Genomic DNA, 25111 nt, shown 5'->3' with positions numbered 1-25111 from the left:
CTACTGTTTTTTTAGGCATTTCTTTCCCATTGCAGTTGGTGAAACTGTGTCAGTTGTCCCGTCACAGGCTGTACCCTAAATAGGCAAAATTAAAACTCGCAGCCAGGCAAGTCTCCAGCAGAAAATACTGGATTCTTTTTAAATAACTTGTCGGACACTTCCTTCTGACTATATGTTGTTGCCTATATCAGTTTAGAATTTCATTAGGTTGCTGCTGTTATACAGTGGATGCATTTTAAATGTTGTAAATGTAAATGTGCTCCTACTGCTCGGCATTGGCATTGCTACATCCTCAACTGCGAGATAAACCAGAAATGCTTAGGGATCAGTATGTTATGCAGTTCCACACCCATTTGAATGCTTTTTGGTTTATTTTTTGTTTCTGTGTTTACAATGCTTTTATTTTATAATATCACAGGAAAGGACCAATGAATGCATCAACAGAAATTTGTCTGTATGATTTTAGGCTTCTGCAGCTGCCTTTCTCCAAAGGGAACCTTTTATTGAGCAGAGCACTTGAACCCGTACCTGTTGAGCAATGCAGTTTCAATGCATACCTCCATCTGATTCGATTTTTTATTTTTTTTAGCAATGTGCTTAATGCTTTCTTTATTCAGAAGAAAAAATGTTGCCGTGCTTTGTTACTTTTGGGAGTCTGTCTGAGGGTGACATGGTAAAGAAAAGCATAAAGGATTAAATCATTTAAATATTTTGGTTTATGTAAAAGGGGGTTAATATCTTGTTACAGTTGTATTGATACTGGAGAAATATGTAAAAATAATATTAAAACATATTGTTTATTTTTCCTTTCTGAGAAAATTGGTTTTCTCTTACAATACAGGGTTTCAGCTATTGCATATTTATTCCACAATGAAGTGTCAACATACCTGCATTTTGCTGTGGGCTTACGTTAGAATACGTGAGGATTTCATGCCTTCTAGGTACAGACATTCAAGTCCAACTAGCAAAATCTGCAAATGCGGTGGTGTATGGCTAACTGCTTTTTGTAATTTGCAAGGCTCAGCAAGTTTGGCCAAACGTCTGTTTTTTTTGGTCACAAAATTGCACAGCAATTGCGTGTTGCTCAGTTAAGGTAGATGAGATCGAAAGCTGCGATGCCAGGCTGGGCTTTGGGTTCTAGTCATGGCTTTTGCTGCCCTTTACAAACGTTACGATTCTGGGGTGGCTTTGTTATTGTTGTTGTTCATTTTGATACTGTCTGTTGATTTTAGTTAGAGCAGATAAAATAGCTCTTCTGAGATTTTACATTTTCTAAAGACAACATTGCAAATGCACATCCCTTTGAGCTTCTTCTCATGCAGTCCCCACAGTCTGTTTCCTGGTTGCTGATCTTCTGCGTAGCATAGAGTTGGGATGTCCTCAGTGTATGTTTAATACTTGGCTCCGTCACCTTTCTAATGCTAGAAAATGTTTTTGTTTTTGCAATATGTGGCTGAGAAATTGTTTTGGTTTTAGGACTTGGTACATAAGCCAGCCAACATGGGAATTGTGCTGGAGCCTGCCTGCTCAATTTTTGTTGCATGGAAGGATAACATTGGCCCACGTAGTTGAGAAACTGTGTGCATGTTCATGTTTCGTTTTCAGACTTCCACTAAAACACTGGAGTTTCAAACAGTAGTGCTGGCCAAGAAGATCAGGGGTTATTTTCTTTGTTTCTTTTGCATTTGATATTTCTCTCGTATTTATGCTGCACTCCCTCGGAACTGAGCTAAGGTTAAGCAGATAGCTTAGCAGCACGTGCTTTGTATTTGGGCTGTCCTGAAGCCTGCTTTGGAACCGTGCTTTATTGGATGCCTGGAATATACTGCTTCAGTCGTGCACTGACCTACCAGCCTTCCTGCTAATGTTTGGATAAAAACTGAAATACTTTTCGATTCTGCTGAGCTCTGTGCAGCTAGCTTTGCTGCCCAAGACAGTAGATACTTGTGGTTGTTGTTAAGTTTTAATATTTCTATATCAGCCTGCAGACCCAAATGACATTTATACTGTATATACAAATGTTAGGGATGGATAAAGGAGTAGCTAAATCTGGTACTCCAGCAAGAACACCTAACGGCTTTTTCAGTTGTCTGTGGCTTTTTATAGTGGAGTAGGGTTTAAAGAGAGGGCATAGGAGAGATGACTGGCATGTAAAATGTATTTGATACAGTATTTGAGGTATTAAAAATAAGCAACTTATTTAATCAATCGTATTTTATTTCCTTTCTTATTGCAAGGCTGTTAACCTTTTTCCTTGGTGACTTTCCTGGTACTCTGATATTTCACTTTGCCATTACAATGACCAGAACTAAAAGCAGTGCTGCCAACAGAGTGATCTCTTCAGGCCTTTCTTTCACTTTGTACTTCTGTTGAAAAAGTTAAAGTGCCTTCTGTGTGCTTTTGCCTTTTGCAACTTATTTTCTTTGGCTAATCATTTTGGAGGTGTCAGTTGCTACTCAATATCATCTCATAAATTTTTCTGATGCATTTGCTTTATATTAAACCATCTTAACAATAGCTTCCACTCTGGTTTTTCATGATTTATTGAGAGGACATATTGTTTTCTGCGTTTTGGCATCCTGCTATAGTACATCTAAATCAGACTGAAGATTTTTATTCTGGTGTCCACAGCCAAGTTCAAGTACTAATCCCTATAGAATTGCACTCTTCTTCCTTTAAAAGCATAGAGCCTCTTGTTGCCTTTTTTGTTTAATCAGTTCTCTACCCTTCCTTCTTTGCTACCTTCCTGATGATGTTTAAATAATTTTGAGTGTGTGCCCAAAAGGGATATCCTGTGCTACTGTAACTCAAGTGTACCTATTGTTTACATACGTTTATCCTCTTGATTCATGTAAATCCCTAAGTACGTTCTCCTTGAGGCCCCTGAGGATCCTTGCATGTACAGCAGCACATCTCCGATTGCCACGCGGGACTGGAGAGTTTGGTGCTGGCTTTTGTCTTCATACAGCAGCTAGCAAAATACACTCAACCACAACACCAACAGAAGTGCTAAAGAAAGGGTATTAAAGCATTCTCTGTCCGTACCTTCTGCCTTCGTATTATTGCAGGAGGGAAAATCTGTTTAATTACTGCCTGTCACGCTGGGCTCTCCAGAACAGGTAGCATATTGCACACCTCTCTTGCATCTTTCTTTCAATCTACGCCACTGTTATGAAAATAGCTGCATGGAGCATTAATGCTGATGCACACAGTCAGATCCACTCCTCGGTCTTGCCTGTGCTTGTGGGAGGCGGGGGTGGAGGAGGAGGAGGCAATTATTATTCTGCTGCTGACACAGGGAGAATGAGAGTGGCTTGATGCAACAGAAGATTATGTTCCCTGAGGATAAACAAACAGAAGGAGATAAATTAGGAGAGAGGATAATCCTGTTAATATGTGCATTCCTTAATTCTGATTCAGTTTTTCAAAACGTACGGTTTCGCAGAGGTTAGAGATTTAATTAGTACCTGTAAACCATTTCTTTAAGTTTGCCTTATAGATTGTGGGGTAATGCTTTGAGTTGGCATTTGAGATGCAGAAATTTGCCCATAAACAGGAACTGTAGGTCGAGATATGAATATCTCATGAGGGAAAATTAATAATGTGCACATCACCATTCCTTCCTCAGTCGAAAAACAAACAAAAAACTTTTGTTCCCCAGACTTTTTCACAATCCTGTTTGTTCGGAAGTCAGAGCAGCTTACTCTCTGCAGTCTTCTGTTGCTTTTTCAGCAGAAGCTGGGCCATTGTGATATTTATCTGAATTCAAACAAGGCTAATTAAAAGAGCTGCTGACAGTTGTTGTGATCTGACTTTGACTGGAGCTTGATGGTCATTATGGGTAAATAATGAACCAGGTCTGCAAATGTAGCAGCTGCCAACTTGGGATAGAAGAACAGCTATTGCGTCCAATTTAAGGATCTATCGACCGCTTCCCTTCTCCCTGCAGATCTTCTTCCTAGCAGAAAACTAATGTTTTCTACTGCTTTGTTTTGTGGTTTCAGCTATTTCTGATATAGTCTATAATTTCCTCTTAAATATTTAACCTACTCCATTATTAGCTTTCAGAGTTAACAACTTTTCCATTGGGCTTTCTTTGCATTTTTATTTTGTTTTGTTTTGTGGATTTTTTATTTTTTTTTGCAGTTTGCTTTTTCTGTACAACGTAACTGCTTAAATAATTATGATAATGTGTATTTAATTTGCCTGTTGCTGCAGAATAAAAATCAACTAGTTTTTTTTTCTTCGCACAGCCATAATTTTGCACGTTTGATAATTGGTTTGTGCTGTAAGAGAGATGCTTCTATTTCCTTGAGTGTGTTTTTTTTTCTAGAGTAATATTGCGTACTTGTATAAATCTTCAAAGCACTGACCTGAACCTCCATTTCCATTTTTGTTCAAACATCAGTAGTTTATGAGGTATGGTGATGTGAGGCTCGATTTATCAGAAGAGAGAAATAGCAATGACTTTCATTAAGGCATACTTCCAAGTACGTTGTCGCTTCATCATGAGCTTTGCCTTGTCCCATTAGCAAGCAGGAACGGGTGCACTAAAGAGAAAATGGCAAATTTTAATAATAAATTAAATTAACTCTCTTCTAGAATGTCTGCCATTAGAAATGCAGCATAGACATTTAAAAGTCAGCGCAGAATTTGATACCCACTAGAACTTAGCCCATCTACCCGGCATTTGCTCAGCTGCCATTAAAAGGCAGCGTGCATTATGTAAAATGTGCAAACGTGCTTGTGCACGGCGCATCATGCGGCGGAGCTCGGGATCTTGCTGGGAAGAAATGATCCCAAGCGTGCCCCTAAAAGACAAGTCTTGCTTTGAGATATAATGATGAAAAATTGCCCGTTTATTTGTGTCTTTGTGTTTCAGCAAAAACCAAAGTTGGGATTGTTGTCTGCGGCCCTGCTGGAAGGGGCTCGTGCACGTACGGCGTGAGGCCGTGAGCGTGGGCGCTCCTGTGCCGGCAAGGCCAGCGCTGCGGTAACAAGGGGTTACGTTGTGCTGGTTTATGTTAAACCAGATCACCCCTAACATGTGCAGAGCCATTCATCTGTGTCACCAAAACCCAAGAGGACATCTGACATGGACTTTGAAACAGAAACAGTGATCACTTACAAATCAAACATGGCACGCTCTAAACCGATTGTGCACGGCAATCTTTTCGAGAAAGGACAACTAATTGAACATGATAAAGTGTAAAGTTAATTAACACCCTTAAATTTGTTGATTACTTTCACGGGATTATATTGTTCGTTGAGTAGCAGCTTTCTGTCCCAGCTGTCGCCTTTTTAGCGAATGTCGCTGGTAAACAATAGAGACACCATAACAAGTCGTAAATGGTCCCTGTGACAGCAGCCCCTTGTGAGGCTGCATCTGTAGAAAATGATTAGAACAATTGCATTTTAAAGACGGCTCACATCGCAGCCCAGTCCCATCGGCCCTCTTCTTTATCTGCGTTGATGGCAGACTGGTTAAAACATTTAAGTTCTTTTGAGCAAATTAAGTGATTTACTGTGTTTTGGTTATACAGCAGTAGAATAGCTTCATAGCTCTACCTTTGATGCTGGTTTTTATAATAGGGAGAAGCCCAATCCCTTTGAGTGGTGGTTGTTGTTTTTTTTTTTAATTTTCTGAGACTGGTCTGTTTACTCGTTCCCTAGAAATAGATTGAGGATGTCAGACTTTGTCTGTGAAGCAACTAGAAGAAAATGATACCCTATTTGTATTTTATAAAAATAACTAGCTTCCTTGTGGCTATTTTAAATTTATGGTATCATTTTAAATATCCTGCTTTTATTTCCAGTAGGGATTTGTAGACGATGTTGCCTATACGTGCCTTTTAATTGGTTTTGGATTTATATACGTAGCAAAACAATAGTAACCTTTACAGCTAATCTTTCCTTGTGTATCTTGGTTTAATTTTTGGTGAGTCGCAAAAGACAAAGTATTTCATGCAAGCTGGCAGGTACTTAAAAGGAATTGCTTAGAGCTTATAATCATGCACACACACAAGCTACACAGATGCAGGCTCTCAAGTTCAACCTATCTGAAGGAGAGCAAACATGACAAGAAACTGCTTGTTTGAAGATACCATAGTCACTTAAGTTGTATTTTTGCAAAAATACTGGAATAAGGGACCAGTGTTTCCTTGCACTTCCCAAAACATAACAGGCAGCAAAGCTTCAGTTCCTATGTGTGAAAGTACAACATTGTAAAACAGAAGAGAGGATTAAAACTCTAACAGTATTGTTCTTGTTTATTTTTACATCCTTTTTAGATCATAAACTAGTTGCTGAAATTCTGCCTTGCTCAGTAGACTAGATGTTGAATAGATCAATGATAAAATGGATGTTTGCCGTCTAAGCTTTTTGATGTTATAGCCCTCATCTTTAGCCTGTCCTTTGGAGTAGCATTTAGTTTTAGTTTTTTGTTCTCAACCTTGTCAGCAACAAAAAACGGTATGTGCAGATGCAACACAACAGTGATTTAAATATTTTTGGCATAGGGTACTCTGTGTTTTCAGCAGTGTAACTAATGGTGTTCCAATGAGTAGCCGTACAGTATCACTTTTCTTTTTTTAAGTGATCTCCACCCTGCTGTTCTTACAGAAATGTAATACAACTGAAACTGAAAGCAGATAATTTTTATATAACATCTTTATATTAACATCTTTTTTTCTAGCAATTTGTATTCTTAGTAATAAGCTGCATTTAGCCAAACTGCTTTTACTGATGCAGCTCTAGAGGTAAGACCTTAGTTTTTGGAGCTGGAAACAACAGTTGCAAACTGCAAGACTTTTTTCAAGGTGTTAAATGTTGTCGGAGTTGTACTAAGCAAGGAAAACCAGATATGGAAGGGTAGGGTGGCTACTGAACTAGGCTGCCTAGCTGGGAACCTGAAACTTGAGGTCATCCAAATCCAGACTATCCCAGGACAGCCGCAACCAGTTGCTGCTGTCATATGAGGGCTCCATTCACATTTTTGTCTAAAGGTTTGAACTTGGGAACTGCTCTGCCTCAGGTCCATTCATTGCAATCAATGGCAACTGAAGTGAGAATCCCATGGATTGAACTCATCCTTGCCCCATGGGTAACTTAGAAGTGACGGGATGTTTTAAAGAACATATGGGTTGGGGGGATCATCCTAGAGAAGCCAAGCATAGGACTGCAGCCATGGGCTCCAGCCGTCTTGTTTTGCAGGAAAGAAGATCTTAAACGTGTGCTGCTCACAAATGCGGTTTCTCCAAAACTCTTTCCTGACAATGAGCTTTCTGTATTTTAGAAAGAGCAAATAGATTCTGAAGGTTTTATGGACGTATGACCCTAATCAGCAGTGGTGTATATATAGCACTATTTTAGGTAGTGAACAATCTTTCAAAAGCCAAAAGATGAAAAATAATCATTAGCTTTATGATTTCATTGAGCTGCTTTGCTTTCTCCCTTGCTCTCTTTAATGTTAGAAGCTGATAGTACTTTACTGGCCTGTGTTGTTGGTGTGGAATTGGTGATTTTTGAAATAAAGCTTTGCATTCTTTTCTAATGACTTTTGATTTCTATTTTTAGCTGAAGTTACAGTTCTTGTATGCCTAGACTCTCTGCCAAAACTTCCAGAAATTGCCAGTGTAGAAGATCTGCAGCGTTGCTCGTTTAATTTTGATAAAATAGCTGATAGTTGGCAAGGATCCTGGATGATAAAATTTAGCACAAAGTAAACAGGTTTTTGTTTTTAAAAACAGAATTTTCCAAGCCTTCTGCATTATACAACAAATTGCTCTTTTTTTCTAGTTAGCTAATTTATTTTTTCTACTTGAAATGTAAGCGTTTGAACAAGTGAGAGAGTGCAGCTGTCAGAAGATTAACCAGCTGAAAACTATTGTCAGCATTAATTTTGCTCTAATAAATGACTCTCTGAAGCTATTTAGCAGTCTGTAATCTAGATACAAGGCTATTGACCTATGATGGATAGTACTGGATTTTGTTTGTAAGCTTTGACTTAAATTGTCTACTTAATTTGCTGCAGGTCAGATCACAGGATTAGTGGTAAAGGCCATTATGTGGTTTGAATAAAAATAGCTGGAGGAACGGAATGAAAATCATTGTGTTTATTAACGTAGCAATCTTTGCGGTCATGTATGTAGTAAATTGGTAGCCAACAAGATGACAATGACGTGTTTGTGTTAGCTCAAAGTCTAGGTTTTGGTATTCCTTCAGTTCCTGGGTTTTGCGACATGAGTTGGCTGGAGAGGAGTTGTTCAAGTGAGGTTAAGGATTGGCTACAAATAGGGTGTTTCTTAACCAGAGCAGAAGGGCCTCCACCACTATGTATATTACAAGTACAAGTGTTGTTCTAGGAGCAGCAATGAATGTTGGGCATGTATGGATGGATTTGGTTAAAGCTTGCACCTGAGTTGTTCTGGATGTTCCAGTTCTGGACTCCCCGCTACAAGAAAATGAAGGGACTGGAGCATCTTCCTTGTAAGCAGTGGCTGAGAGAACTGACACTGGTTAGCAGTGAGAGGAGAAGGCTCAGGGGGATCTCATCCACATTTAGAAGTATTTGATGGGAGGGAGGGAAACAGATTTTTCTCAGTGGTACCCAGTGACAGGGTAGGAGGTAACGGGTGCAAATGAAAACTTGTGAAATCCCATTTTAGGAGTGCGTTTTCATTTGTCACTACACAACATCTAGCTCGGTGAAGTTATACCAGTTATACCCTGGAAACTATTTCTATATAAACAGCTATTAATGGTTATTATAGTAGATAGTTGCCGAAAAAGAAGTGTGAATCATAGCTGGAGAGCAATTTCCATTACTGTAGAAGCAGAATGGTCCACTCCATACAGAAGAACAAACCATTTCACCTGGGCATCATGTGAAGGACCACTGTAACTAGTTGAGCATGTTTTATTTGAAAATGGGCCATTCTCTGCAGCTGTACGTTTTAATAAGTCAAAAGTTTGATGCATAACACAGAATTCATATTGTCTATACCTCTTGCTGAAGTGAAAAACAGTGAGGAAGTTGTTGCGTTGGTCAGTTTTGGGGTATGTTCTTCCCGACCCATGGTAAAGATACGATAGAATCCCAGAATAAAACTGGGAATAAAATGTTCATATGTGTGCTAATGTCAATCATCTTTACATTGGTTTTGCGTAGCTCTTTATGTAGTTGTATATGTGTTAAGTTTATGCATAGAAAACTAAACATTTCTGAAATTAAGTAGAACTTTGCTTTAGATTAGAGACATAACAAACTGCAGAGATTCAGAAGGCAAACACGTTGTTTTACATGTTTGTGGCTTTTAGATGTTCGGTTATGTAAAAATCAGCAAGCACTGATAAAACTTAGCCTGGGGTTTGGAAAAGCTGATAAAAGTGGAGTTAACTTTGAGCAATTGTTTGTGAATAGTCATATTCACATATTCAGAGTAGTTTGACAAAACAGAAATGTTATTTAGTTATTCAGATACAATTAATTTTATGGAGTGCAAGGTTGCAGAAAGGGTTGATTGTTTCTTCATATGAAATTATAGAGCCTGTTTTCTATAATTCTTGTGAATTGTTTATCTGCCAGTATTCCTGAAGATACAGCCTTTCATAAGGTGGCTTTATCTTCATCAAATGCTTAAGAATTAAGATCTCTGATCCTGTAAGTGTTTAGGATATAGGCTTACTTTTACATCATCTGAGGGATTCGTCATAAGGGAAGTATTAAACGCATAAATTTTGCATCATCAGACCCTTACTGATAAGATGAAGTTGTTAAGATTTTTTTGAAGAAAAAAAATATTGGTATTAAATCCAATGTTGTCTTGATTCAGGTGTTGGAGCTGCTCGAGCTGGAAACCTTACTTTCATGGTTGGTGGAGTGGAACAGGAATTCAATGCTGCCAAAGAGTTGCTAACATGCATGGGTTCTAATGTGGTGTATTGTGGAGAGGTTGGAACTGGACAGGTAATGCTTGCTGAGGGCTTGATAGTTATCTCAGTCTTTTATTTTTGGTGCTTTATTTTTCTTGAATGATATCCACTTTTTTATCCCAGAACTAAATGCATGTATTATCTTCTTGCGTTTCCTTATTCTTCAACCACATGTTTATAAAATAATCTTTTGGCACTGTTCTCTAGTATGTTGTGTAGCTTAGTGCCAAAACATCTGACCCAGTGTTTTTTCACATTGCTTTGTTAAATTATACTTCTTAGAGGACGTGCATTTTAACTTTGTTTCTTCTAAATTTAGGTTTACTTAATTTTACCTATGCATAAACTTAACATGTTTATGTTAGAAAATGCAAGAACTAATAGACTGTTTACCTTTTTTTCAGGCTGCAAAGATCTGCAACAACATGCTTTTGGCCATCAGTATGATTGGAACTGCTGAGGCTATGAATCTTGGAATCAGGTTTGTTTGATTCTTATACTGGATTGAAGGTTGGTTTTTTTTGTGTTCACAGTCTTGTGTTTTACAGCTGACTGTTGCTGAGACAATAGTGATTAGACAGCATAGATACACTTTGCCCAGAAATTCTCTTATAAAAGTCATTAACGTGCTAAAGATATTATTTAACTAAGGCAGGGCTCTTCAGAACAGAAATATTCTCTTGTATTGACTGTATAGATCATTCCATTCTGCACCTGAAGATAAGAATTTGTTTATTCTGTTATAGCGCACTGTACAATAATGTTTGTCTTACATTATATATATAAGCAGAGGTAATACAGAGGTAACTATTGGATTCTGAGTTTATGTACAATGTATTCTGAGTATGATACTCTTGTTAGTTTGTTTATCTTTGGGAAATTGTTCCAAAATAAAGTAAAATTTCCAATACGGTGCATGTATCAAATTAAAGCATACAAAAGAACATAACATTTTTGTCAGACTTTGTCATTGTTGTTTAACGTAATTGCCAAAACTACTACTTTGTTGAAAAGCTGGAGTATGTTCCACTATGCTCTTTTCAATGCTAAAAGCACCATTTCTTTTTTAACAGGCGGTGCATTTGACTTGCTGCTCGTACAGCAGTGTATTAAAAAAAAAAAAGTCCTATCCAATAGTAGCTTATTTATTTTGCTCTGGTGTTTAAGATTTTTCAAATACAGGGCATGCAAGAACCAGTTCACTATCACAGTATTTGAATCTTCATAAATTCTTTTAGCCAGATCTAAATCATTTGTAAGTTTATATGCAGTGTTATGTTTGAAGAGATTATCTTGCAATTGTGTATCTTTCAAGTGTTCTTCATGAATTATTCATCTGCACAGTTGCATCCTTACAATTGGCCTGCTAAAACTACAGATATTGTAGATAGTTATCAACTGAGCTTTAGACTGTGTGCTCATGTGGATTTGATATACTATAAAAACAGCAAGAGGGCATCAAATGCTTAAATAAATAATAAAAAAAAAAAGAACGCCTACATGTGCACACATACACGAGGCAGTGTAATGGATTCACATTTCCTCTTAATTACCATATCAAGATGCAGTTGTTTTATTGAATTGCCCTTGTCTCAGATGTTAGACTATCTTGACCTATTAAGTTGTCATGTTGTAATTGAGATAAAAGAGGAATTTGCTTTGCATCAGTGCTAATTGGTTTATCAATATCCTGTACCATTTACATTTTAAAATTGAGAGTCTGTAAGATACTGAAGCACGTCTGTATCAACCCATAATAAAAACAGTAGCATTGTATACAAGTATTGCAATCCAGCATGGTGTAAAGCTTTCATCGGGTTCTGTTTTAAGTCATGCTTCACTTAATAAAGCATATACAACTGATTTTTCATTAAATTTTTGTCTTAAGTTTGTAGGAATTATTATAGTTAAAAATAAAATCAAGAGGTTTGGAAAACAAATATTCTGGGCATGTAATCCCTGAATGCAGAATGACTTGTCTGAAGCTACTTTAGCTTCAAGGTTTTTGGATTTTTATTTTTCATTTTATCATTTTTGGCTGAATTTATATTCAGCATTTCTGACCAAAAATCAGAAATGTGGAGGTGACAAGATACTAACTTTCCTACCTTACTATCATGGTAATCAAGAAGGAATTGTACTTACTGTAGAAGAAACCTGCTGATTGTATCCAGAATAACATGAAGAATAGAATCTGTTAGTCAAAAACCGTATCAAGTTTAAGATACAGGCAATAATTTTAAGTGAAGTAATTTGGAACCCTTGCATTAATTTTAATGTGCTGTGAATTAAATCCTGGAAATGACTTCTTCTGCATGTAAGTAGAATAAGCGCTTTCCATTTCTGGTGTTTACAAATTTCTAACATGCAAGTTACAGTTGTAATTCTAATTGTTAAGTTTTCCCTTTTAAATGAATTAATTAGATTTGTTTTTCCAAGTGTAAAACTGAGAGGATGATTTGACTACACAGTCCGGAGAGATTTAGAAGCAGAACTTGGTTTATTAGATTGATGCTTATCTGTTTAAAAAAAAAAAAAAGTCCAATTCTAACCTAATAATGGTAAAAGACTCTGCAAACCTAAAAACCTTGTAGTAGAAATACTGGAGCTTATACACGTTCTTAACTTTTAGACAGAATATAAAATACCTTCATGTCATGCATTATATTTACCTGCTGTATCATTTAAATCTTGAATTTGTGGGACTTTGGATAATTAGTTTTTCAAAATATTGCTAACTAAACTAGATGTAACTAGAAAGTCATACCACAGGGCCTTTCAGAAATCGATATATATCTGTGCTTAAGTCTTCAGAACAGTGTGGCATTAATTCTGTTAATAAACCACTTCTCTACTGTTTTCATTAACCACGCAGCCTAAATTTTCATTTTATTCATTTCAGGTGTTCAAATTACATTTGCTATTGTTTTAGTTATATTTGAAATTGTAGAATTTTTCTGAACTTCAGCAAACTGAATATTGTGAGGAGGAAGGAAAACTGGCATTAGTGAACAAAAATTCTGCAATAAACTCTCAGAAAAATGGGCAATATTGCTACGTAGTTATTTCTTTTATATTCTACTTGCTTTTCTACTTTATTTTAATATCATCTTCATTACCTAATGAAGATGACTTTATTTACTAATTACTTAATTTACTAATGAAGATGTCCACTTTCACTGGAAGTGCTTTAGTTTAGATTCTGTAACTATTAGAAAAAAATACAGTCTGAGTTTTGACTATTGAAATGGTTTTGTTTTGTTTTCCCATTACTTTCCTGATGCTTTATGAATGTTGCCATTAAAAGTTATTGAAGGTGTGGCAGACATTCTGGAAATTAATTTACATTCTCATTTGTATGTTCTTTCTAGCATCATAATGCAACTGAACGGTACCAAAAAATCTCTTGAGTAGATTTTACTGCTATTAGTTTTATGGATAACGTACATGTTGCAAAATGCTGTAGTGTCAGACCAATACACAGAATACACGTGAACTTCACAAATAAGAAATAAAAACATTAATTGATACTGTCCACAGCTGGAGACTATTTTTTCTTTTTCTTTTTGCAGATCATCTCCATGTCAGTAATTTACCAAGCTCTCAGTTCCAATGTAACAATGTCTAATACTAGCAAAATAAAGCTTGGAAATGAGTTATTGCTGATACCTAGTTTATGTTTGGGTCAGATGGAAGTTGCTGCCTGTCAGGCAGCTTGCAGTCCCTTTAGAGATGCAGAGAAGGGCTTCATGTGCTGACACATGACAGTACAAGATTGTTTAATATGGTTGGGATATAAAGGACCAGGACAGCAGTAAGTGGTCTTTGGCAGTAGCCTTGCTGCAAAAATCACTTGTGGGCTTCTAACAGCAGAGAGAAGTCTTCTCTACTGGAAGGGACTATGGTAGCACCCAGATTTGTGTCAAAAGCTGCAAAGAGTGCTCTTTCCTAAGTAATCTTACTGCATATTAGTTTTGTGCCTGCTTGCTTTTTTTAGATCTATAAAGTAGAAAGACTTCACCCTCTGATGTCAAGTCTATACATAGTTTCAGTCTCTAGATCTGGTTTCTGTGAGCATCCCTGGGCTATAGATGGAAGAAAGGAGCAGAAAAGGGAGTCGACAGTATAGAGAGGAGCCTGTGCTGCAGCCTGGGGGATAGAGCCCTGAACCCATCTCCACTGCAAATTTTAGAAAGAATGTCTTGAAACAGAATTCCTCCACGAGCACTGTGGCTCTGCTCTATTCCACATGGGGCTACAGCCAAGTCTTGTTCAGGTTTCTAATGACACTTGAAAGCACGTATCTTGTTTAGCATGCCACTGGCAAAATAATTTTTAGCTGTGGTAGAAGGGTCCTAGGGTTCTGCTTTAATATTTGCATCTTCATGTGGTATTTATCAGAAACACCTCAAGATGGGAAACTCAACAGTTCAGCTACTTTGGTTGTTACACCCCAAAATGAGACCAGGAGGTATCTTTTTTTTTTTTTTTTTTTTCCAAAATGCCATTAGAATTTTTATCTCTGTTCCAGACTGAGCTCTTGGAGGAGGAGTGTGTGAAAATTTCAGTACATTATTTTATTAAAGCTCAGCAAAACTTGAGTTTTGAGAAGTGGTTCAAAGGGATGGATCCTATTTTCACCTTCTTTTTGTGTGTGTATGTGTGCCTACTGCTTCGTTTCTGCTGTTCAGTTCATTATGAATGTTATTGAAGAAGCATTAATTTGAGGCAAGGAATTGTTTTTGTGCTCTATTACAAGTACAGTTAATGCATGGACTTCTATTCTGCTTATAAGGGAGAAGAACATTTTGGTAATTGTAAATTCACATGCGCATGCACAAGCTCTTGCCACGTCCAATGGCAAGTTGTTATGGGGACTGGCAGACTGTCATCATTTTGATAGCTTGAGCAGTATATCTCCCGAACAGCAATGGAGCTCTTATGCAGAGAGTATCATATGTTCCCAGCCAATTTACAGGGAAACAGCAATAACATTTTATCATGGTTGAGAGCCCAGTAGCTGCTTCCTATTAAACTTGCCCTTTCAGATACCTGTCTTGGATTAATTTGTTGATTTCAAATGGAAACTCAGTCTTCTCCACTGAAGCATGACTTTCTAGGATAGACTCTCACTGAATGACAATTACTGTATATTCTAGCTGGTTTCAGACCATTACAAGCTTTGGGCACAGTGGAAGACAGAGGACTTCTTCAGTAACTGATTTTAATATATGTCTAATTTTAACTGTCAGTTATATATGCACCAGTGGATGAATCCTCAGAAAGATGAAATGCAAAGCACTTCTAACTTGCTCTTATTAATGATACACTTGCTGCAAAGGAAGGGGAAAAAAAAATAGGCTCAGGTCTCCTGAAGAGAATCTGTGTGGTGTTTTAAGAGCAACGAAGTTTGAAGAAGCAGGGATTTAAACTGACACTATCTTTTTCTTTTGCTAGAGCAAAAATATGCCAGATCTAGTGCAAACAATATTTGACGTATTTAACAAACATATATATATCTTTTTAAGTGTATTTTTACGGAGAGGTATCTGGAATACTGTGAGGAGAGCATTCTTCTGGAGGGCTATATGCATCTTGAAATAATAAGCTCTCCGTCTTGCAGCTGTAATTACGGACCTCTGCATGTAGCTAGATTGCTAAAAATACTGATCGGGATGTAACAACAATAAGGAAGCAAACAAGCCAAGAGATTTGTTTAAACCAAAAAAAATCAACTTCTTTGTACTTGAAAGCTCAGGCATTGTCTGTTCCCAATGCGTTTGGGGTTGTTTTTGTTTTGTTTTGGGGGGGTGACAACAATTAGAGCATTTATTCCAAGAGGTTCTTGATGAAGATTTTAATGCATTTTGCAGGATATAAGTACAACTAAAATACTGTGAAGACATATTGGTGCTGGAAAATGTTTTGTTTTGTTTTTTAAAAATAAATGGCAATTGAAACCATTCATTTGAGTCAGAGGGTTCAAAATGGAGGAAGAGAATAAAGTGTGATCCCATTCAGGCCAGCAGGGGACTTCCCATTGAATTACAGGGGCTGGTGCAGCAAGTCATAAAAAAAAGACTGTACAGCAGTAATGCTAAACACGTAACTTTGCAGTACAGAAAGTGATCTTGCTTTGGCAACTATTTTAGATAGATTTTTCAAGCCTTAAATGCCTATCAGAATAAATAGGCATATACATGTAACTTAGCAACTATTCCATTGGTAATGAGCTTTAATCACCTAGAAATTAACCTTGGGCTCTACAGAGCCTGGAAGCCATGTTAAGATCCCCATGGCTCTGGAGATCTGCAAAAAGTATGTGGTAAAAGTTAACATAAACAGTCTTGACTTCTATGTAGGTTAAAGCTCCACTGGAACTGTGTGGAAAAGGTGTTTTATTGTTAACTTGCTTGCTTATCCATGCTGAAGTAGGTTGTGATATATCCATTTTAAAATGTCCTTTTCTCCTCTTTGATTGTTTCTGAAGATAGTTACTGAAGATAGTTATTTTGGTTTATTTATTTAATTATTTTTGTATGACTGTAGCTGAACATTTGTACAGGGCCAGATAGACTGCTGCTTGTCATTGTTGCTGTACATGCTGGTATAAACACAAATGGTGTAAAATAAAATTGTAGGTATAATTGTTGGTAAATGCTTTGTTTGTATAAATTATTTTGGTGTAAAATTATATTTGCAGCTTGATATCAGCATAAATACAAATTTCAAAGCGTAAACCCAAATTCCATGATCCCTTCCACCTCCCAAAAATACAAATACCAAAGATGGTTAATTGTAATGTTGAAATACCTTCAGGGTTTTCATTGAACAGCAGCTTATGCCATCAGCTGTGTGATAGAACAAATGGTGTTTCTACTTGGACAAGCTTTGTTTTATCAGGATCAGTAACCTTATCAACAGTTGACCCAGAACTATAATGTATATTTGTGAATAGATAGCATATGTCTGTGCCTCAGAAGCAAGCGTATATAATGAAGATTTAGTAATAACAAAGCAAAGAGCATACGGATGTGTACAGTGGTAATATTTTTTTCAGAAACGTTAGCAGGTGTGGTATCTTTTTTTTCTTTTTAGATCAGGATCATTGGTGTCATCTTGCTTGCATGAAAATACATTAGTGTGCATGTATAAACATACTGTAAAAATATTTTAACACTGCCTCACTTGCTTGTGAATCCTTTGCTTTGTTCAGCTTTAGAGAATATAATTTTGTTACAAAGAACAGATATGTGACCTAGTAGCTAGCAGTACAGGGAATGCCTTATTGTAATTGAAATACAGGTGAACTGCACTTCTGAGAGGACCTTTATTTCGCTTGCACTTTCAGAATTGCTAGGTGAAGGGGCTTTGCTTAGTGCAAAAGGAAAAAAGCTCTGAAAGCCTACTGCTTAAATGGTGGATTGATGCTCTTTAATTTAAGATACAACATCCCTACCCCCAATATCAATACTGTGTCATTTTTCATGGCTTATAATAAAGGGAGAGAAATGATGGTAGGGTCCAAAGATATAAAACAAGTCACCCATGTCTTGCGCATTTTGACATTAACACTTCTCTTCCTTGACCTTTGACAGATTAGGGCTTGACCCAAAGCTGCTGGCCAAAATCCTAAATATGAGCTCAGGTCGCTGTTGGTCAAGCGATACATACAACCCTGTTCCTGGAGTGATGGAAGGAGTACCGTCTGCTAATAATTATCAAGGCGGCTTTGGAACAACACTCATGGCTAAGGTACGTAATACTGGCATGTAAAGGTACAGTTGCTTCTCTCTGGGCTTCTAGCAAACGTTCTTCTTAGTGAAAAGTAACAATTACAGGGAAATGTGTGTGCGTAAACAAAAGGGAACCCAACCTTTTATTGTAGCTCTGAATTAATGAATATCGTAAGGGGCTTTTCTTTAACCTCCAGCCTCTTCCTAGCCGCTATTACTGCAAAGCCACTCAGTGAGTTTGTATGCACCGTCTGCTTGAGTTCTAACTTGTCCATCTAACCTGATGGACTTGTGTGTATGGCAGCATTCAGAAAGCCATTTATGTGGCTCTCACATGACTTCTCTAGAACTTAGGTAAGGGGGTGTCGAGAGGCAGGAGACCTTTTCTTCATTAACACCAGTGACAGGACCCGCGGGAACGGGGTTAAGCTGAGGCAGGGGAAATTTAGGCTTGACATCAGGAGGAAGTTCTTCACAGAGGGGGTGGTTGCACACTGGAACAGGCTCCCCAGGGAAGTGGTCACTGCACCGAGCCTGTCTGAATTTAAGAAGAGATTGGACTGTGCACTTAGTCACATGGTCTGAACTTTTGGGTAGACCTGTGCGGTGTCAAGAGTTGATGATCCTTAAGGGTCCCTTCCAACTCAGGATATTCTATGATTCTATGATTCTATACAAGTTCAGGAAAATCCTGCTGATCTGATTATGTGCCAGTGATGGCATAACCATCCAAGTCTTTTGGCCCAATCTCTTCCAGATACCTTAAGCTGTGCCACCAGACGTCCCCTCTAGCATCCCCTTCCTTGCTGAGCCAACTGCTTAAGTGTTTGTCTTTTTGCTTAAGGTCATGTAGAATGGAGAAGGCAGACAGGTTTCAACCCCAACCCTCTGCAGACTATGATTTTCTGCAGGTGCTCACACACCGTGCTCTCACCTCTCTTGAATTGGTGGTGGTGGTGGAAGAAGTAGTGCTTTCTTGCAAGTAATAACCTAGCAATCTAAATTACTTTTCTACAAAGTGAGAGATCTGGGGTTTAGGTCCTTCTCAGCACAAGGAAGCTGTAATTTACAGCTGTCCCTTCCCAGGAGGATACACTCACTGCCACACTCTTGGCTGTTCTAGGAAAAGCACTGTCCTGAGTCACTCTGTGGTCAGGAAAGCAAAATTCTTAGAGGCCAGAGGAAAGTAGGCAAGGAGGTCAGGGCTGTGCATCATACTGATGAGGACACGTAGTTGGAAGAAAGAGCTGTTAGGCTCTGACTTTTGAACTGCTTCTGCTTTTAGCACAGTGGTTGCCTAAGGTAAATTACAAAAACAGTCCTGGAAGAGATCTATTATGTAAGCATATAAGTGCAGGAAACCATTTCACACTCTGAAGATTGGTTTCATGGGGATACTATTCTGAGGGAGGAATTTGAATTTGCACAGGACAAGTTTCATGGTTACCAGTTTGTGAGTGCTCCCAACTGGTTAGGCATTCTGGCCATTTTCAGCTTATCCATGTACTGTGTGAATGGATTAAGCACTTAAAACTAAAACGCTGTTCTAAGAGGTGGCTATAAAACAGATATTGCCATGCAAATCTCCACAGTGCTGCATTTCCTGTATGTAATGCCTGCCTACTGATAGAAAACGATTGCTCCTGTAGTTTTGCAGTTGATTTATGTTAGTGTGTTTGCCCTAACTTCAGTGGAATTGGCCAAATTCTGTCAGTCCAAGGGTCCTATGTGTTTTGGTGTGTGGCAGCACCAAAAAATTTCACTAATACTGTGCAACTCGAAATCCCTCGGTGGTTGGCCTTCAGCATTTTACACTTATGCACCAACAGCCAGGAGCTTTCATCCCTTTGAGGTATGTGTTAAAATATTGGAAAACAGCAGCATTTACATCATGTTCTTGTCATTGGACATAGGGGACAAGAAAGCATTATTTAAATTACTAATTTATAAAATGCTTCAGGTTACTGTTTGGAGTTTGGCAGGGTTATCAATTATAGATAAGAAACCTGGTCTTGGCCCTGCCTCAAAGCTCTTGTTTTCATCATGTGCCATTTTCAGAGTATGTTCAGCCTATTGTGCCCTGCTTCACGCTGTAAACTCTGCTCTTGTGATTCAGATCTGTTACTCTTGTCCAGAATAACCTCAAAATATAAATGGGATGGAGGCACATATTCCTCTCCCTTCTTCCCTCCCATTAACTTTCTCTGTAAAAGTGATTTTTCCACTTCTAAGAGGGACCTTCATCTCCTCAGGAAGTTTCCTGCTGTAGGAGTAATAGCAGCTTGGCTTGTGTCCGTTGAAACTGCCAGCTTTGGGTTATAAATTATCATCGATACCTAAGAGGATTGTTCCTCAGAGATTTTATAATCGCTGTTGACCTCTTCTGACTATGCCTTTCCTGCCCATCCTGCCTGCTAAGCAGCCTAAAGATTGCCTTCTTCAGGCTGAAATCCTCAATAAGAAGACAATAAATTCCTCTCATGCCTCTTCAACAATGCCATGTTTTTCAGTATAGATGGAAGATTACTTGAATGAGTAAGGAGTCAAGACAAAGCTGATCATGTTTGGGGTATTATGTTTTGCAGTGGTGACCTTTTTAAGACATTCCTCCTTACTTTTCCTACAATCCCTTTCATCCTGGTATGTGACAGATCATGTAGTTTGTGGGTTATTTGGGTTGGGGACTTTTTTGTGGGAAGTACAAAGCATGCTTTTGCCACTTAAAAGAGTCAAAAAACAACTATATTCACAGCATAGTTACTGATTAAATGTCTTGAATCTTGAGAAGAGTGAGATTTATATCATGGTATTCTTGACTGATGACAAGACTGCCTTCAAGCTTTATTCCGAATGGCAGAGTTTCAGTTACGTCAACTGCAAAATAAGTCTAAGGATCCATGTATTTTTACCATGATCATTTTTTGGCATTTTTTAAAAATATTTTGGCAACTGTTTCCTGAAAGAGAATCTGTTTCCCTATTCCAAGCTGAGAAAAGGAGAACAGAATAGTTGGTACAGTGAGACATCTGGAAGATTATATCAGTTCCAAATGGTATGAAATGAGTCTTAAACTATGCTCTCTGATTTTTACTTCTCCAAAAAGTTCAGCAGAAGGCAAATCTCTTTCAGAGCTGTTTTGTATCAGTTCACTCAGGGAGTCTCCAGCTTCATGAGAAAAGGTGCAAAGTACTTCACAACTTGAAGTTAAAGATAAGTTTTACTTATAGTTTGTATTTTTTTTTCTCCTTCAAATCTATAATTTATAGAATGATTTTTAAATAAATAAAACAAAACCATGACCTTCCTGCACTTTGGAGTCAGGAGTCCTTGTCTATATAAACGTTAAGATGCTGTCTAATGTTTCAACCATCTTGGAGCCTGAGTTTCATTAAAAAAGTGAACACACCTGCTTTATAAAATGGTACATGTGCTGGCAGTCTATTCAGAATTTTGAGGGATTGCTTCTGTGCTGGCACCTTCAGAGAAAAATAGCTCACTGCTACCAAAACTAAGCACCTTCACTAGTTTGGAGTTGGATGCCTTTGCCATTCTACTGTTGCATTATATGATTTAAGCTGTCTTGAATAAAACGAGCAACAGATTTCACAAGGATGGATTAGGAGAGGTTAGGAATATGTCATAGAATATCTTATTGTAAGTTGGGCTAAAGTAACTATTCTTAGATTTGTTAGATCATCGGTTATTGTTGGACATAAAGGAGTGATCTGCCCTGATGCAGATGAAGAATATTTTGGGTCCTGTGGCATCTGATACGTGTGTTTTTCCCATTTTCCTAGATCTTGAAGTCATTCAAGGGTAATAGGAAAAGTAACTATAATTCTGATTTGTATCAGAATGACCTTTATAGAGCCGATTTACAGATCGAAGTGACATTTAGAGAGCAGAGTAAGATCTTGAATTTCCTTGTGCTAATTCAAATACAGACGCACAGAAAGTAAAGACCTGTCTTGTAAGTCATCCTTGAGAAGCCAAAGGTGCTCTCAGCAGTACTACAGTCTCTCAGTTCTTCTGCATCAAAGATTTGTTATTTTAAAAAGAAAAGGAAAAAAAATAAAGACTGCAAATTTTATTAAAAAACACAGTCTTGGATGGACAGCAAATCTAGGCACTTACTAGTAACACTGGAATTCTTCCGCAGCTTTTTTCAAATGTGGACCTCAAAGTCAAGTTCTCTTCTCTAGCAAAACATTATAAAGGCAACCCTGTGTGCAAGCATTGCTTTCATACTTGGAAAAGAGATCTGGTTATATAACCAGGCCCTTGTTAGCTGTTCTTTCTTTGGTGATCTTGATATCTGATTCAGCTTAGAATTCAAGACATCTTCTATCCTGGCTCGTCATTTCTGTCCAGCATGCATGAAGCTGATTATTTCTAACTAGCTGTAGTTAGTCATCATACCTGATACTTGCCTTTGATTTCTGTCCTATTTATTTCAAATTACAGCTATACAGTTGACCAAGTACTCTTGGAGGACAGGTTTCAAATTCACCTTCTTTGTAACCTCCCCTTCTTTTTTGCCCCAAACTTTGTATTTAAAATTGCAGTTGATTTATTCTCTGTATCTCTTTATCTTCAGTCATTAAAGAAAATCTCAGGTTGTAACGGACCCAGGACAGTCCCCTAGAGTATTCTTTAATAAATCCTTCCAGTTAGGCTGCAAAACATTCGTATTCACAAAGTGGCCTATGCCTATCATTTTTCTGTTAATTGTACGGTCACATTACAGTAAATCTATGTAATATAAGTGGCTTCAATTTCATTGTTATTCAACTACCTCCAGCTTTGTTTTTAATCTGTTTGTAGAAAGAAATGTCCTCTCACCCAAACAGGGAAATGATGCTGTTAAAACAGATGTGAAATGCTTAAATGAATAGCCAGAGGAATCTTGTTTATGGAGATGATATAATAAAGTGGGGAAAACAAGACTGAGCCTTCCTACCAGGTTGCACAGTCAGTGATCTAGAATCTTAAAATTCCCTCTGTCCCAAATTTTTTTGTTTGCCTTGCAGAGCTGTGGGTTTTCGTTTGTTTATGTGTCTTCCTGTTGAATAACCCTGGTTTACTGTTTTAAAAATGAAAAATCAAACAAGGCTCCCTTCTTCCAGGACTGAAATTTTCAGGCTGGGGTATTGTACTTGTTGGCAGTAGACTGCTCTTCTCAATAACCTATAATACATATGTGGCTATTGATAACCTTGTCGTGTTTTTTTTTTGTTTGTTTGTTTTCTTGATCTTTTCTCCTTTTTCTTTCCTTCCCTTCTTCCTCTCTACCCTCATCCTCTCTTTCCTCCTTGCTCCCAGGATCTTGGCCTGGCCCAGATTTCTGCCACCAACACAAAGACACCAGTTCCTTTGGGATCCCAGGCACATCAGATCTACAGGATGATGTGTGCAAAAGGCTATGCCCTGAAAGACTTCTCAGCTGTGTTCCAGTTTTTACGTGAGGAGGAAACCTTGTGAGCTGTCCTTTGGCAATGGACACAATAACAAACCACATTTTTTAATCCTTACAGCTCGTTTGTGAAGTATATGGGTTTAATCAAATACTGTGCATCCTGATCACATAAGACTAATCATCTTTGGTTGTCTAGATCACAACGAACTCCAGGATTTTTTCATCAGTTCTTGAAAAAGCAAGCCAGAAGAAGGGGTTGTTTGGCACTTAGCCAGACAGTGATTTCACTTTTTTTAAGAACCATCAATGTTTTTTTCATTAGATGCAATAAATAAAGTAAATATATATTTTTTTTTTATTAAACACTTAATTGTTTGCATATAAAATAACTTACATTATGGCTGAAAACTTACGTGAATCTTGAATAGTATGGGAAAGTTATATAGTGATTTAACGATATATAGTAATCTATTAAAAATGAAAGTGAATACTTTATGGAAAAAGGGAATTTTTTTTTTTTCAATGCAGAAACGGTTTGAGATGGATTTTTTTTTTCCTTGCACCTACTAGCCTTGGATTGATCAGTAGTGAATTTTTTCCTGGGGTTCAGGTTGCAGATTAAGTTTATAGACACATGCTACTAAGTGGAGAGCTGTTACAGCATGTTTATCTGATAGACTTAGTTAAAATAACATAGTATGTGTGTCTCTCCCATAAAACTCCATTATTGTATTTTGCTAACCCGATTTTGTATTTTCTTGTATTCTGTCACACATTTTGAGAGATCAAGAACAGCACTTAGTAGAAGTTCTAAACAAAGTGTACATCTGCTTTAAGAAACTATTGCAGTAATATAAACCTCAAACCCCGTTATTTTGAAAAGAAATAAAAATCTATACTGGTAAATACTTGCTGTATAATTATTTGCTTTTTATTTTGATGCACTCTCATACACAATTAACTAAAAACATACTAAGTGGTCTTATATTTTAATTTGCTTGGTTTTCTACAGATTATCTTGCAAAAGTAGCCTTTTGTGATTGTAAAATGCATATAGTAATATGCTTAGCTCTTCACTGTTTCTTGCAAAATAGAAGTGCAAACTTAGTTTTATAAATATAAGTACTCCTGATTTCACTAGATCTACTTAAGTTCAGACTTATTTCTGGTCTCTAGGACTATTATGCATTTACATTTCAATTTTTGTTGTTAGACAGATCCTTTTATACATGCACATTCAGATAAGACAATTGTGTGGTTTAATTAGCTCAGTTCAGTAATCTTCTGAGAACTTCTGAGAAGTTCAACAAGACCAAGTGGAAGGTCCTGCACCTAGGTTAGGGCAATCCCAAGCACAAATACAGTCTGGGTAGAGAATGGATTGAAAGCAGCCCTGAAGAGAAGGATTGGTTGATGAGAAGCTCAACATGAGCCAGCAATGAGTGCCTGCAGCCCAGAAAGCCACCCATATCCTGGGCTGCATCAGAAGAAGTGTGGCCAGCAGGGCAACGGACAGGATTCTTCCCCTCTGCTCTGCTCGTGAGACCCCTCCTGAAACACTGCATTCAGCTCTGGGGCCCCCAGCACAAGAAGGCCATGGACCTATTAGAGCGAGTCCAGAGGAGGGCCATGAGGATGATCAAAGGGCTGGAGCACCTCTCCTACAAAGATAGGCTGAGGGAGCTGGGGTTGTTCAGCCTGGAGAAGAGAAGGCTCTGGGGAGACCTTCCAGTACCTAAAGGGGGCCTACAGGAGAGCACGGGAGGGACTCTGTCAAAGATTGTAGGGATAGGACAAGGGGTAGTGGCTTTGAACTAACAGAGGAGAGTATTAGGTATTTGGAAGAGATTATTTACTGTGAGGGTGGGGAGGCACTGGGACAGGCTGCCCAGAGAAGCTGTGGATGCCCCATCCCTGGAGGTGTTCAAGGCCAGGCTGGATGGGGCTTTGGGCAACCTGGTCTGGAGGGAGGTGTCCCTGCCCATGGCAGGGGCATTGGAACTGTATGGTTTTTAAGGTCCCTTGA

General features: G+C 38.0%; 1 protein-coding gene across 1 annotated transcript in view; it reads left to right on the top strand.

The window, feature by feature from the left end:
* Window positions 1–23993, top strand: part of HIBADH (3-hydroxyisobutyrate dehydrogenase) — an 84473-nt gene extending 60480 nt beyond the window's left edge. Inside the window, exons 5-8 of the mRNA XM_068674269.1 lie at window positions 9834–9967; window positions 10338–10414; window positions 17532–17688; window positions 22992–23993. Coding sequence (XP_068530370.1) covers window positions 9834–9967; window positions 10338–10414; window positions 17532–17688; window positions 22992–23150 — 527 coding nt within the window. The 3' untranslated portion in view covers window positions 23151–23993. The remainder of the gene's footprint in view (window positions 1–9833; window positions 9968–10337; window positions 10415–17531; window positions 17689–22991) is intronic.
* The last annotated feature ends 1118 nt before the right edge of the window (window positions 23994–25111 follow it).

This window comes from Anas acuta, chromosome 2 (assembly GCF_963932015.1).
Source record: "Anas acuta chromosome 2, bAnaAcu1.1, whole genome shotgun sequence".
NCBI classification, from domain to species: domain Eukaryota; kingdom Metazoa; phylum Chordata; class Aves; order Anseriformes; family Anatidae; genus Anas; species Anas acuta.
Note: the sequence above shows the minus strand (reverse complement) of the source record. Positions and strands in the feature narration are given on the sequence as shown.